Here is a 16,092-nt window from a genome sequence, read left to right on the forward strand (position 1 = left end):
GAAAGATCATGGGCTATAAGTACCCAGGAGGGGGCATGAGCTGAGCAGACCAAGGAAAGATTAAGACGAGAAACCCATTTTTCCGCAGATCTGACATCGCGACCCCAGACCACTGCTTCTCGCCTCCCACTCCCTCAGCTTGAAACTATCCAAGGAAAGAACATAGGCTGTGGGTGGTGGAGATCTATGAGCTACATGGACAAAATGAAAATAATCTGCAAGGTAGAACACAGCAGAATGTTCCTAAAGTGACTGCAAATAGTTGGTTTACGCTTCATAACTCCGCATCAGAAAACAATGGCTTTCTGTGTATGCATTTTAGGCAGGGAGGTGGGAGATGAGACCACTCAGCTAGAAACAAAAGGCCGACTCTATTGAGGCAGGTGCAGAAGGGAGGATAAAATTGAAGTCCATTTCAGCCGTTGTCTTCTACTTCAGCTCCATGATAAAATAATGCACTGTCCCATTTTTGTTTTGCCGTCCCAGAGATATGTAAACTCCTGGAAATCAGATGTGTTTCATTAAAAGACATTCTGCCTCAAGTTGTGCAATAATCCAAAGTAATTATGTAATCTTTCTACATGATGAAGCAGTACCACATACATACATATTTAAATATTTTCATATCTGCAACTAATAGTAGTATTGTACTTAACCAGTTGTGTGAAATTTTCACAAATTTTACACAAATTTGTATTTAAGCATCAAAGCTTTTTTTTTTTACATATTTACATATTTTTTTTCTTAGTCTCATTATATCCTCTTGTATTTTTCTATTTCTCTGATCACATAGCACATTTGTAGATTTTTCAGCTTTTCTTTAACTACTTAACTACTTGTACATATTTAATTTACACATCATGAAACACCACATTTTCTAAAATGTTTTTCCTCGATCTGTGCTTTAGACTCTGAATGTGTATTTAACACATCCGCCCACCCAGCTGAGAATAACATGTGATAACATATCTCTTTTGAGAAGAAAAATAAATCAATAGTGATGTGCGAATGTAATTAACAGTAAAACACAAACTGTCTCCGCAGAGATTTAAGTCAATGCTTGTAGTTATAAAATTGTATTTCAAGAAAAGAGATGGGGTGTAAACCCAAGAGACCCTCTACAGTGAAGCAAACATGCAACGGTATGATGGAATTTGGGCTCATAAAGTTGGAAGGAAAGTCACAAAAGCACTATTTGCATCAGCCGGAGGCAGAAGAGGTGCTAACTGACTGGCCGGGACTCCAAGGATGACATGATCTTACATGTCAAGACGAATGTTCTGTCAAAGTAAAGGATGGTTAGAATAAAAATGGCTGGTGTAGCCTTGTTCCACAAATAGACTGTTTCCCCAAGGAGTTAGCATTGTCTTTAAGTACTTCTTGGGAAAGACAAAAGCAAGACCTCCAGAACAGAGCCTGGTGCTCCAAAATCTCCAACAAAAACTTTTAGCTACTCTGAACTCACAGATTCTCAAAGATGGACCTTTTGAGAGATAACACCATTTCTTTGGAAGCAAAGAGATTCAAACATGCAGCACACAATTTATTTTCATTTACCAGTTATCATTAAATCAATTTTTGCAGAATTTTTTTTCTCTAAATAAAACATTTGACACCCCGAATGAAAGGTTTGAAGAAAAAACAAAAACCGGCGTAATCAGTAAATTAGCCGCTTGTTGTCGTAATCAAATAATTAGCCAGGATGTTGTTATGAGCGGGAGTCACATAAATATCAAACGCTTTTCAGCAGGGCTACTGCAGGCTTTTATGTCATAGCATCTGCAGTAATCTCTGTGCCAATAAAGCACAATGTTGTAAGTTCATTTTCCACGTACATTTCAGTGCGTATTAAAGGAAACAATTAACATATTGACAACAAATGAAGCCAAAATGTTGCTTGCTTTCGTCACATCTTGGCCAAAACAGCTGACATGCTCAGTTTTGCTGTAAACTGGATCTCATGGTGGTTTGTGCTGTTGGCCAAGAGACTACCTTTATTGAAAAATGGACAAATATCACATCATGCACAGTTCAGGATCTCTGATTTGATGGTAATCCAAGGAGGATTATGGCTACTCTGAATGCATAGGTCTGCTTCCCTCCTTACGGTGATGGTCAACATATTGATGGATTTTTCTGTTACCTTCTCAGGGGCCTATAGTTTCTGCATCACCCCCACTCCCCCCCACCCCCTCACCCCCAACACGCCCACTACCCCCTCCTTCAAATAAATCTACATTGCATTGTTTATCAAAGGCTTTCACAAGTGTTATAAAAAAAAAAAAAAGAGGCAAAAGCAAGATAGGAGTGAACAAGTAAAATAGGTTACGCCGTGCAGGTCTATCATTGTCTGCCACCAGCTGTTTATTTTATCACTTGACATAGATTTTGTCCTGCAGGAAAGTTTGCTTTGGCAATTGTCTCAGAAAGTGAGGCATTCTCCACCCGCAGGGTATATGAGAGGAAGGCTGAAATTATACCATTTTCCTGCACAACTAGTGAACAGCAGTAACAGCTCCCTCTGGGAGTCAGTGGTGTAAGGAAGAAAAAGAGGGTTATCAGGAATGAGACCCCTGAACCAGCTCTAAGTCACATGCAGCTGCTGTAATGGTGCACAATCAGGCAGAGAGAAAGGCCAGCGCAGGAAGTACCGTGGCTGGAATAAAAGAATGATTAAAAAAACGCTGTGTTTCACAGGGTTTCTTGGAGCCATGGCCATTCATGGCCACTGCACCAGCATTCTGACCTGTTGCCAGATAATGCTGTTAATTTAGATTTTCAGGAAACCATTAATGTAATCTTGTGTTGGAATAATTCTTGAGCAGAGCAAGAGTGCTGTGAGGGCCAAAGTGGAGCTTATTGTCCCCCCTTTAATCTGCAGTTCAAAATGTAATTAAAGGCACTCTGCCTGAGTGACGGCACATCCTTAACCTGACCAGATATCGCTACAAAGCTACATGCAGATTTATGGACATTATCTATTATACTATAAGCTTATTTGCAGTGTTGACATTCTGAAGCCATTTTGACTTGGTTTTAGATTTCATCGCTAATCGCACTACTTTTCTTCATTACTGCAGGGATGCAGCTCTCATGGATCATCTCTTAAAGGCAGCAGTGTGACACCGGGCACATCAACCGTAGCCCCACCTATTCTCAGCAAAGCTCTGTCTAAAGGGAAACGCTTCAGGTAAAAATATGACATACGCTTTATTTTCAACCCTGTTTCATATCTTCCTCAGCCCATATCGAGATATGAGAGGCAGTGAAGTGAGAAATTTAATCAGCCTGCAATATGATATAATAAATGGGCTTCCAAATAATAAACAGATCATTTGTTAAAGAAAAACCGTCTTAGAAGGATTCATAAGGATTATGAATGGGAGCAGCTAGGTTAATATATTTCTCAGATACATTGCCAAGACCGTGAGCAGTACACCTGGGTGGTAATCCATTGCAGTAATCATATATTTTAAAGAAGGTTCACTGGTTTAGCTTGTTACATGAAAAAAATATCAGTCTTTTGAAATAGCTTGAAATGCAGGCATCTTTATTTGCACGACGTTCCAGTAAACTGTAATATTAAATGCATTCACAGGCAGATTCGGAAATGATCATTTGCACGGAGATAGACAAGGATGTAAGAAAGCGGAGTCTTCTTTTGTAGAGAAGTGAATTTTTGTGTCTGGAGTTATGAGCTCTGACTCAGCCAAATTTCCCCCCATACCATCCTTCCAGTGGCAGAGGATTTAACCAAATTAGTAACACTTTGCTACAAGAGATCTCAGAGGCGGCCGAGCTTTGTGATCACAGCAGTCAGAATCAAATGCTGCCATTTAAAAATCCTCAGAGGAACATGGGAATGTGGCTGCAGCATGCTACAATGGCTCTGTGTGGAATGTTTACAGAAAAGCTTCATTTACTTTGATGCTATGGTGCAGGCATGCCTTGACAGTTAATAGCATTCAGTCACACAGCACACAAGGCATCTTTCACTACTTAGTTTGTTTCCCTTTGCGACTACACTGAAACATTAATTCTACGAAGGGTTAGACACAGGGACCTAACTGGGAATGATTGATAGCTGGGTATACTTAAGAGTTGAACAGCAGCAGCAACAACTCTGGATTCTGGTTCTGTAGCTATGCTGGGTAATGGCACACAATGGAGGTGAGGTTGTGCTTTCCACACTTTACGTAAACCCTAAATACATTGCAAATTTTCAGTATTTTGCTTTGAAGATACAGAGTAAAGAGTGTGCAGTAATTAAAAGAGATGAAACATAGACTGGGTACGGATGGACAAAGACAAAGTTTTCACAACTCTGATAGACAGCCATGACAACTTAAGGAAAAACCAACCTCCGGCGGTAAAAAGTGAAGCCTATGCGGAAATGCATAAAACTGCAGTTCCCCCTTCATCCACTAGGGGCTGGCTGCAAAACAGAGCAAATCTCCATAGACTCCCATGTTAAAAAGGCCAACTTCACGGCAGAAATAAACATGTTTACAGCCTGGTTCAAAAATCCATTTTCTAGGTCAGATTTACCTTCTAACAACTGTGGGAGGAGTGAATTTTTTTCTAAATCGTCCGTTTAAAAGTAATTTAATCTCAAAGTTTGGCATATTTAGGGGCATCTCCTTTTGATTGACAGGTACCAATCTCCAGCTTCAAGTAAGAAGAACGTAGGACAACCGCGGTTTTAAGTCAGTTAACAATGTGACTTACCTCCGTTAGCTGGTTATCTCCTGTTATCTCCTGTTATCTCGGGGTTAGCTCGGTTAGCTTTTAGCTACAGAAAGCTCGGAGTTCGCTCGATGTCATCCACTATGACACTCATAGCCCCCCTCTCAGCTTCACCTCTTTGCCCATATTTGTATTTTCTGGGCGAGACGACGCGCATGACGCTGCCAAGATGGCGACGGTAGGAACCGCCCACCGAGCTTCAATTCAGCTCTTCAGAAACCTACGGGTGACATCACGGAGGCTACGTCCATCTCTTTCTATACAGTCTATGGGAAAAACCCTTCTGTTGCAGCAGTTGGGCTCTGTTTTAATGGACCAGTTCTGTGTCATTTAAGAAAGCTGTTTCCAAATGTACGACTACATAGACCGTGCCAGCGCTTCTTTGGCATTTGACTCTCCAGTGTCCTGCAGGTGTCTCATGAAGGGCAGCTGACAGTCAATCATCAGTTCAGCCAGTTCTCAGTGCGTGAGAAGGCAGGGGAGAATTAGACTGTGATGGATGGTGTTGAAATGCTTTCAGCTACTGACTAGAGAGCAAGACCACATTGTGAGCTATGAGGAGAAATGCCCCTTAAAAACATGTCAATATGGCCCATCAATACTGCTGCAGATGTTTACCTGTGTGTCAGAGGCTTCATCACCAGGCATGAGCATGTGCAGATCGAGTGACTTCTTTGAATGCAGGCTGCATCTACTGAAGGGGAATATTTACAGAAAAGCTGTAGATAATAGTGATAAAAGAAAAACACCCTGTAGTCCCCTCTTTGACCAAAAGAGAGTTCACAACCGCAGGCTGAGCAGCAGTTTCTGTAAAATGCTCACAGTGATGGTATATCATGCAGTATTTTTGTCGGTTTTAAGTTCTAATCTGCTGATATATTGATACATTTAAAGTACAAATAAGCCAGATGGGAACAGTCTGGTTGTTATGGGAATTTTGTCATAATTCCTAAACCTGTATATTCCTGTAAAATGACTGCGGATAAATGAATTCTTCCTATCCAAGTGTTGGCAAGACGTTTCATTGCAGTCTACAACTATTCACAGTGACACTACAGGAGAAGTTATAGGTGCGTGTCAGACTTGGCAAATCTCTGGTGTCTCAAGTGTTATGTGTGACCTGGTTTATGTAATTCCTTTCCCATTCCACAATGGTTTCCCTACTAGCAATAAATGGTTTCATCCAGAACTCCCTCCCCTCCTTCACAATTCAGGGAATTTTAACCCTATGTATTTCCTAGATTTTGCTCTTAATGACTTACTGGATAGCATGTCACTTTTGGTCACATGGGTGCAGAAACAGTGCGAGTGTATCCCGCAACGAGCATCACTCTGCTTAACATAGTGACAAACAATTTCTGTGAGGTGCAAACTATTGGAAAGAGTGGTCTACAGAGTATAGTGATGCTGTTATCATGTTGGGGCTCAGTCCCGTCAAGAGTCAGACTAACAGCCTTCCTCTGCATATGGAAATGGTAACTTATTCATGCCATTTTAATAACATGAACAAAGTACTGTTTTTCATAGGATGTATTTTGAATAAGTTATCAAGCACACTGCTGTGTCTGTTCATAGGGATATTTTTTAGGTTCTTTGCCAGCACAATCTGAATGGGGGGGAAAAAAGCATCACCATTGCTACAAATCAGTCATGTTTTGACTTTATCTAGGTTGGAATTGAATCAATCATCAACATTTCTCTCACACAATGGAATCACAAGAGAACTGTAGCAAGAAATCTAATCAATTGCTTAAACTGAATCTGTGAGCTTGAGCTTTCCGCATGCTGAGAAGGAAACCAAGTATCCATAGTGAACATCAGGAGTGCTACTCTGTGGGAGTATCCCGCTGGTACTGTGAAGATGGGTGTTTGTTCATGTGACTCACTGTTTTTAACTCAGCTCGGGTCTTTTGTCACGTGCTGTTCCTATCAATCTGCCAGTTCTCTCTGCTTGTCTCCAGTAAGTTGAGGAAATGCATTAAGACAGAGATTCTGGTTAAATTGCAGGCTGGATTTACCTCACCGCCTCGCTTAGAAAGCTGTACAGTTTTTGGCCAAATGGTGAGATAAACAGGAGCTTCTGTGTTTTAAATATTTACCATTCAATAATTACAACAGCTTGGCAATTTTATTTTCACTAGAACATATTGAACATTTTCCAGCTTTCTGTTAATCCTAATTAGAAAATCAGCATACTCGTGGCTAACAAAACTGATGTAATTCGGCTTTATTCAGATCAACTTTTTAAAACATTAGCGGAGACACTAAAGCCAACAGAGACCAGAGGCAACATTACCCATGCTTATTGCTCCACAGCCACACACATCAAGAAATTATTCACAGTGTCTCAGCCAGCTATCTATTAATAACCAGATACCCACTCCACTGTATGGAAGGAATTGAAACGAGTTCAGTTTGAGAACAAGCTGGAAGATTTCAAAGTTTTGCACATCTCGATTACGATTTAAACAACAAAAAGAATAAAAAATTCACCAGTTCATGCACACACCACAGGCATGGTGTGCAACTTCCACCATAACAAATTATTCAACAAGCAGAGTCAAGCATGGAGACTGTTGCTGATTTGTACCAAGTGCTCCCAAACGATAAAACATGTCAGGTCTTAGTAGAAGAAAGATGTGACAATCAGAGGATCCATAATCTCAAAAGCACATTCAAAATATTTGAAAGTTATTGTCATTTTATTAATGTTTTGGGCCCATATGCATCGTGGAAGCTGTTTGTTCCCTCACCATGTATTTAAATTGTAATGTAACACGCAGCAATATTACTTTGATTCACATTTGATGTCATTGCTTTAACACTGCAGACAGACAGGGATCTGCTTTGAAGTAGACCACCTCCTGTGCTCAGAAAACCTTTAAACAGTCTACCGACTACTGCTTACATCATTTGACAGCAGCAGGATATGAGTGTATTTATATATATGGATATGGGTCACTTTTATATTCATGCAAAGAGTTCAGAAAAAAAGACATTTCAAATTCACTTAAAGAAACCCTTCAGTAGTATTTTGCATGCATCTTCCGATCCATAATTCTCTGTATTGTGTAGACATGCTTTGAATGGATCTGCCACTTGGCTGGTTAAAGTTTGTTAAAGACTAAATTTAAAAAAATAAAAAAACAACACAGATATTTTCTTTTAACAGACATTGGTGGTCTGAAAGCAAAAACTTCCCCTAAATTTTATAACACTGTTTTCTTGAGTTACCATGAAATTGACATTTCTTGCTCAGCCCTCCCTCTCCAACGATTGATTTGAATGACTAATGATCCCCTGTCTTCTCATGTTGCACCAACAAGTCAGATGTATCTCTTAATCAGTGAAATATCTTAAAGATAAGTGTGCAAAAACTTATTTGACTGAGATAGTTTCTTTCTTTTTTTTTTCTGCACTGTTCATCGTTAGCAGTGTCAGCATAAACATGATCATTTTCCAATGTCGGTACAGACAGAAGAACACCAGGAACACCAGAATTTAGGCTCCCTATTAAGGAGAAGCACTGTGCACTGACAGTACAGATACTCATCCAGCCCCCAGTTTCTAGCTGCTCTGCCTTTTTATTTAAATGCAAAAAAAAAAGCATTGGAATGAACAGATATGAGTACAAATTAAGCATTTTGAAGCAGACTTCGTCTTTCAGTCACCAGTTAGCAAAGTTATGTTTTTCTTTTTTTTTTCTTCTGTTTTTGGTGTTTTGGGCACATTATTGTTAAATATATCCATGGATAATTGATTGTTATGGCTTAAAATCACATCTTTGATCACTTGGTAATAATTGTGTATCGTGGAAAGAAAATAACCAACTAGTCATGTATATAGTTAGTGTGCACTCAGATTTAACACCAATTGCTCAAGTTAACATTCTCATACATCCAACAAAGATGTATTTTTTCTAAAGCATAAATTATTTGTAATTAAGCTGATTTTTACTTATTGCAGCCATAACATGGACATAAATCTATAATTACATGAGAAATACTGTAATTAAACCACATGTTTCACCTGGAACAAAGAAGCATAGCATAGTTGTTGCACAATCACATACATGAAGAAAATAATTACTAAAAAGAAAGCGTGTTCATGTCGTATTTTGCATGCCTAGAAAACAAAGCACTGACATGCATCTCACCAGCAGTGGCACTTAAAAGTATTTGTCAGAAGTGGATCTCTGCTTATATCCTTTCATTTACTTGCATTGAAAATACTGACTGACATGACCTGCTGGGAATTTCCATATAATTCATCCATCAATAACAAAGTTTTCTTTTGTTTTGTGTTTGTTTTTCCTGCTATGACAAGTTAAAACATAATAATTTCATGTCACATGAAATGATGTTTATGCAGCATCGAGACGCTGCATGTCCACCTTGTGTGTGTGAGTGTTTGTGTATGTCTTTAATTAAAGCTCCCAGCTATAGTAGGGAGGCATGAATTAAAATCCATTGGGAGGACATGTTTATCTTGAATTAAAAGTTAAAAAGCACAAAGCAAATACTGCCAAGTTCACATAAAAACAAATGACACACAGGTAAGCTTTTAGAATGGTGCCCAAAACATAACAATAATTAATTATCAACTTAGTTGACAATTTTGCTTCAAGGACAAAAAACAGCTACTAGCATGGCTGCCAACACTTTTCTGCATTACGATGCTTTTTCTTTTGCTTCCCCTCTTTGAATTACATGACAAATTATTTCATTCTTATGTAAAGTCTGTTGCTCACTGGTTTAACTATTATTCTGTTTGCATGCATCTAATGTCAGTGTCTCTGGCTCAGAGTTGATTAACGAAGTAGCTCATGCACGAAGCTGATTTTTTTTTTTTTTTTTTACTCACGTCATTTGTTTGCCCTCTGGTTGTAGGAGCAGCTCCCTCTCACTAAGTCCAGCCCAACAGCGGAGAGAGGCAAGCCACTTCAGGACTCCACCCATTTCCAGGGGCAAACACAAAATATCCACAAATCTGATTGATGGGTCAAGAGTGGCCGGCCATGTCTACAAACACTTGCAAGAGGACGAATCAACAGACATCGAGTCCATAAGAAGGTTTTCTCTCTCTTTTTTTTTTGTCATGTTTTTTTAACCTCAAAAATGATATCCTCGCTTTTTTTTTCCTGCCCTCACTGAGGTCATGTGGTTGGTTCAGTGACATAGCCCTGCGGACTATCTGAGGTTAAGTTGTGGTAGCAGAGGGATGATTTTGGGAGAAATGAGTTTATGACTGAAATACCCACAGTTCAAATCCGGGAACTATCCTATGAAATCTGATCCAGGGAAATATATTAGATGTGCGGTGCCCTCATTCGGCTGGGAGCGCCACAATTAATTTGGAGAGCACACTTGATCTCAGCCGCTCAACAGTATCAGGGTGCCGGGGAAGATACCAGTCTGCGTCTAATCCTTCCTACAGTTGCCAAAAGGCTTCTCGTGAGAATGAAAATTTGTTTTTATCTGAGTGTTTAAAAAAAAGGGAAAGAATGCAAGTGGATGAGACAACGCTAATTACCGAATGATGCACAGGTTCATGTTTATTCCAAGCTGTGCAGAATAGTTTGGTTTTTGGCCAAAGCTCAAGCATTTTGTTTGCAGCGTCATGGCTCACATGTCAATGAAATCATTTCATTTTTCTAATTTACATGCTAAGTCTAGAGTTACAAACCGGATTCCAAAAAAGTTGGGACACTTTAGAAATTGTGAATAAAAACTGAATCCAATGATGTGGAGGTGCCAACTTCTAATATTTTATTCAGAATACAACATAAATCACAGGTCAATAGTTTAAACTGAGAAATTGTATGATATTAAGGAAAAATATGCTCATTCAAAATTTCATGGTGTCAACAAATCCCAAAAAAGTTGGGACAAGAACCTATTAGAGGCTGGAAAAAGTCATTTGAGCATACAGCAAACACCTGGAAGACCAATCAGCACTAATCAGGTCAATTGGCAATATGATTGGGTATAAAAAGTGCTTCTCAGATTGGCAGTGTCCCTCAGAAGCCAAGATGGGTAGAGGATCACCAACTCCCACAATGTTGCGTAAAAAGATAGTGGAACAGTATCAGAGAGGTGTTACCCAGCGAAAAATTGCAAAGAGTTTGCAGTTGTCATCATCAACTGTGAATAATATCATCAGAAGATTCAGAGAATCTGGAAAAATCTCTGTGCGTAAAGGTCAAGGCCGGAGAACCATACTGAATGCCCGTGATCTCCGGGCCCTTAAACGACACTGCATCAAAAACAGGAGTGCTACTGTGAAGGAAATCACAGCATGGGCTCAGGAGTACTTCCAGAAACCATTGTCAGTGAACACAATCCACCGTGCCATCCGCCGTTGCCAGCTGAAACTCTATTCTGCAAAGAAGAAGCCATTTCTAACAAAGATCCACAAGCGAAGACGTTTACACTGGGCCAGGAGTCATTTAAAATGGAGTGTGGCAAAATGGAAGACCGTTCTGTGGTCAGACGAATCACGTTTTGAGGTTCTTTTTGGAAATCTGGGGCACCAGGTCATCAGGACCAAAGAGGACAGTGACAACCCAAGTTGCTATCAACGCTCTGTTCAGAAGCCTGCATCTCTGATGGTATGGGGTTGCATGAATGCGTGTGGCATGGGCAGCTTACACATCTGGAAAGGCACCATCAATGCAGAAAAATATATTCAGGTTCTAGAGCAACATATGCTCCCATCCAAACGTCGTCTCTTTCATGGAAGACCCTGCATTTTTCAACAAGATAATGCCAGACCACATTCTGCATCAATCACAACGTCATGGCTGCGTGGGAGAAGGATTCGGGTACTGACCTGGCCAGCCAACAGTCCAGATCTTTCACCTATAGAAAACGATTGGCACATCATTAAGAGGAAGGTCAGACAAAGAAGACCCAAGACGATTGAACACTTAGAGGCCTGTATTAGACAAGAATGGGAGAACATTCCTATGTCTACACTTGAGAAGCTGGTCTCCTCAATGCCCAGACGTCTGTTGAGTGTTGTAAGAAGAAGGGGGGGTGTCACACAGTGGTGAAAATGGCCTTGTCCCAATTTTTTTGGGATTTGTTGACACCATGAAATTTTGAATGAGCATATTTTTCCTTAATATCATACAATTTCTCAGTTTAAACTATTGACCTGTGATTTATGTTGTATTCTGAATAAAATATTAGAAGTTGGCACCTCCACATCATTGCATTCAGTTTTTATTCACAATTTCTAAAGTGTCCCAACTTTTTTGGAATCCGGTTGTATATTGGATGACTGTGTGGAACAAGGCCACATAGTGGATCAGTTTCAGGAATATTGAATGTTACTCATCCTCATCTTCATATCAAGGAAGGGCACCGAGTTGCCCTATTTTGACAGGCAGCTTTAGTGAAGTGCAGCAAATGGCACTGCTTCAGATGGCATTAAAAACAAAGGGAACTTTTGGCAGAGCCACCTTGCAACAGTTAGCTATCTGGAGGCTTAAAACACATCTTAAAAGTACAGTCTCACTGGCAAGCGCTCAAAGGACTGAAAGCTTTGACCCATTTGTTATCAAAGTTGCAATGTTTGTCCAGGGTCCCCGAGGAGAGTGCAGATTATTTTGATTCACATCAGCGCAACCTTTTTCTTCCAGATTATAAAAAACACATTAAGATAGATTGTTGCATAACATCCATTAAACCTTAAAAATATGTGTCTAATGCTTATTGTTGAGGCAGACTCGTGCATAACGTCAAGCATCTCCTTTAATGAAGTAGCACTAAAATATTGACTTGTTTTAAGTTTTATTTACAAAAGCAGACAAAAGCATCTTTAAGCCAAAGTTAGTCGCCTGTTTAGCATATGACTCAGAAACAATCTAACTTGCTGTCAGTATGTGCAGCTTGAGCGATGACACTGGTAACAAAAACGTCTGTCATTAAAGCAGCTGTCTGTCATTAAAGCAGCAGTGTCCCCTGTGCATTTCACACACTTAAAAGAGCTTCACAATATTCCTATTAGCATGCCATCCTGACTGAGCATTTCAGTGACTTGTAAGATTCTCTGCAAGCTGCCAAACTCTTTATGTGACCTATTTCCATAATTTACATTTTTAAACAAAGCTCCATGGAGCTCAGCAGTTTTTTGTTTTTGTTTTTTTCTCAAAGGTTGTGCAGGGAGAGATCCTGCAGGAGCAGTTTTCTTCTTGACACATACTCACAAGTGTACACAAGTGCACACACATTCGTACACAGTAACAACACAAACTAATAAAGAAACTAATGAAGATTCTTTTTTTTTAAACAAAAATCACAAAATGAAAACTCTGTTGGCTAAAGGCAATTATATCTTACTCTGTTTTTTCAAGTGTTTACCAGGAAAAAAAAAAAAGCTAAAAAATGTGGAGGCTTTTCATCCTTCTTGGGATAAGATTGCATTTGTGCAGTTCAACAATTTAGATCTCATTAACTACTGATAACTCCCTCCCAAAATCATCACTCAAACATGGCTCTCAATGGCCTCCAGGAGGCTGAAATGACCTATTTCTTGACTTACAAGCCAAACAACACCAAGCTTACAGCCCCCTCCTTTTCCTCCTCCTCCTCTTGCTCCAGCCCCCACATCTCCCGTGTTGCTATGGATACACCCTCTCATCTCTGGAAATGAGAAATGGGAGGTGGAAAGGAGAGTGAGAACGAGCAATGGGAAAGGGAGGACAGACGGAGGACTGGGCAGAGATGATGAGCATGCACAGAAGTAAAGATGCAGGCGCAGAGTGTGGCGTGGTAGAAAGTGTTAACCAAAAACAGAACAAAAATGAACCACGGGCAGCAAACAAACACAAGAATACTCTTCCATGTTTCCCTTTATGTGACAACAAATCCCAGCAGTCAGATTTATCATACAATGCCAAAACATTTACCCATCTCAGGGAGGGATAGAATTGAAGTCAAATCTGCCATGGGGAGTTATTTTTAGATATGTGATGATCGGTCGGATCTACCTCCAGCTTGGATTCACCCTTCTAATAACCAGAAGGGAGTGGGAAAGTAATTAGATTATTTAAACCTGGTTATGCTATAAACAGCCTCTGCAGGCTGACAAAAACGACAATAGCGCTGGCTGTCTCCTTGTGTGCCACAGCAAGAATATTATCTATTGTGCACAAACTTTCGACAAATATCCAAACTTACCTTCTTGTCACTTGGTTCTTTTTGTAGCATTATTTTCAAATTGAACACACCGTCATCCAACTTTGACTTGTCTGGGATACTTTGCAATCAATCAGTCAATCAATCTTTGCTGATAAAGCACTTTTCATACATAAAGTGTGTCAAAGTGCTGTACCAAAAAAAAAGGGTTGCCATGCCAACACGTTAGCCAACCCACCCCCATGCATACACACACACACACACACAACAGAGGGGAAATCAGACATATGAAAATGATATCAGATGATTAAAGAACATTCAAGCCAAACAATGAACACTAAAACAAGTAAAAGGAATAAGTGAATCAATAAAATCAGAGTAAAAAAATAATCAAACATGGGAGTCATCATCATTCAAACACACTGGCTCAACTCTCATGTACAGGTATTTTAATGGCCACCCTAACTATTACATCATAAGCCTTTTAGATGAAGTCTGCTCTTCACGACAATTTAATGAGCCTCATTTCCTAAACTAAAGTTAGAACACGGTGTAAAGAGGCAATATATGAATAACGTCCACATATCTAGGCCACGGTCAGGAATCCTGTTTCTGTGTTGCTTAAGGAAGTGATTTCTTAGTGAAACATTCATGCAGCAACAGCAAACGCTTGTCAGAATAATTATTCTACGATTTTAAAGGAACAAAAACCTGATTTCTGAGACACAGGAATTAAATGATGACTGCATAAAAGAATCTCCAGCAGTATATTTTTGTGATTTAAAAGACACGATTATTCATTCTGAAGTTACTAATAATGTTCTCTCTTCTGTTTAAAGGTGTGATTCTGCCATCGGAAGAGTCGGATCTTTTGTCAGCAGAACTTCTCTCTCTCACTTTACTGCCAGAAAAGGATGGACTGAGGTCCCGTGCACTCGTCTAGATAAGGGAACAGCTTTCCCTCCTCCTTCCTTGCGCACTCGCTCCGTGCCCATCATCCCATCACTACAAGCATGCAACGCTGAGGTGGATCATGTTAACACAAGCGATCGGAACCAAATGAGGCTTGTCAAGTGGCACCCTGCACTGGATGGAAAGATGGCGATTCCCACTAGCAAACAACCCGAGACTGTTTCGTTGGCGACCAGTGTTTTGGCAAGCAGTGTTAGCCCCACTACTGCCACCTGTGCTCCAAAAGGATCGCAGAAGAACCTGTGCTGTGCTCAAGCACCCTGCTCCATCGAATTTGCAGCAGAAATTGCACAGGATTCTAAGCAGAAACGCCTTTCCAGCTCCAAGAAAATATCTGGATCTCACTGCGAGATCCATCACGGTGGCACAAACACTCTTGAGGATGGGACTGCGCAGGAGTCAGAGGAAAAAAATGTTAAATTCTCATCTAGAGCTCTGCACACAGGCAGCGGGACCAGAGGTCTGAAGGCTGCTGGCCAAAGAGAAGTCAAGGGATATTGCCAAGGTCAGACATCTCTCCTGTACGGAGGTGGAAACTGCTCGCTGGCTACCAAAGGACCCAGCTGCAGAGGTTCTGGAAACACTTATGCAAAGCCCTCTGCAAGCTGATTGGATTAACTCTGTAAAGCTTCAAAGACACTGTTTCAAATAACTGTATACCTTTGCTGGTGGCTCAGGATGGTTAGCAGGTGGGGCCATCTGTGTGGCCACATGGACCAATAACACATGGCCATCAAATTTAAAGAAATGTGGACAGATTGAACTGCTGAGGAAAAAAAAACACATAATAACTTGACACAAAAGACAATTAAATCACAGAAAAAGAGACAAACACACATTGTGAATAAATGTGACTCAATAAGGAAAATAACGGCGTGACTTGAGTGGGAGCTTGACTTAAACAGTGTATTGAAAAATGCCACTATTTAAAAGGAGCTTCTACTTAGAAACCAAAATAGTGTGTCATCTCTATGTTGTTTCTCTATTGTAAAGAAATGAAATTATATATGTCATATAATATATGTCAGATAGACGTATATATATTTGACATAAAATTGTGACAAAATAAAGATTAAGATAACAGTGTTAACAAAGGGCTTTGCTTCAGTGCATGGAGTCTTTTGTCTTCTTGTTGAAAAAATTGTCATAGAAGAGGAAAAAAAAACAAAAAAAAAACAACAACAATGAAATGGAAAAAAAAACATGCTTAACATGTTTAAATTACAACTTC

The 16,092-nt window shown here is 39.9% G+C and overlaps 1 protein-coding gene across 1 annotated transcript in view; it reads left to right on the forward strand.

The window, feature by feature from the left end:
- nrg3b (neuregulin 3b) overlaps positions 1–15,470 on the forward strand; it is a gene marked incomplete at both ends in the record, with an annotated part of 214,894 nt that extends 199,424 nt beyond the window's left edge. Inside the window, 3 exons of the mRNA XM_079261462.1 lie at positions 3,081–3,190; positions 9,636–9,818; positions 14,729–15,470. Coding sequence (XP_079117588.1) covers positions 3,081–3,190; positions 9,636–9,818; positions 14,729–15,470 — 1,035 coding nt within the window. The remainder of the gene's footprint in view (positions 1–3,080; positions 3,191–9,635; positions 9,819–14,728) is intronic.
- Positions 15,471–16,092: the final 622 nt, after the last annotated feature.

The sequence above is a fragment of the Telmatherina bonti genome, assembly GCF_933228915.1.
Source record: "Telmatherina bonti genome assembly, chromosome: 21".
Lineage (NCBI taxonomy): Eukaryota > Metazoa > Chordata > Actinopteri > Atheriniformes > Telmatherinidae > Telmatherina > Telmatherina bonti.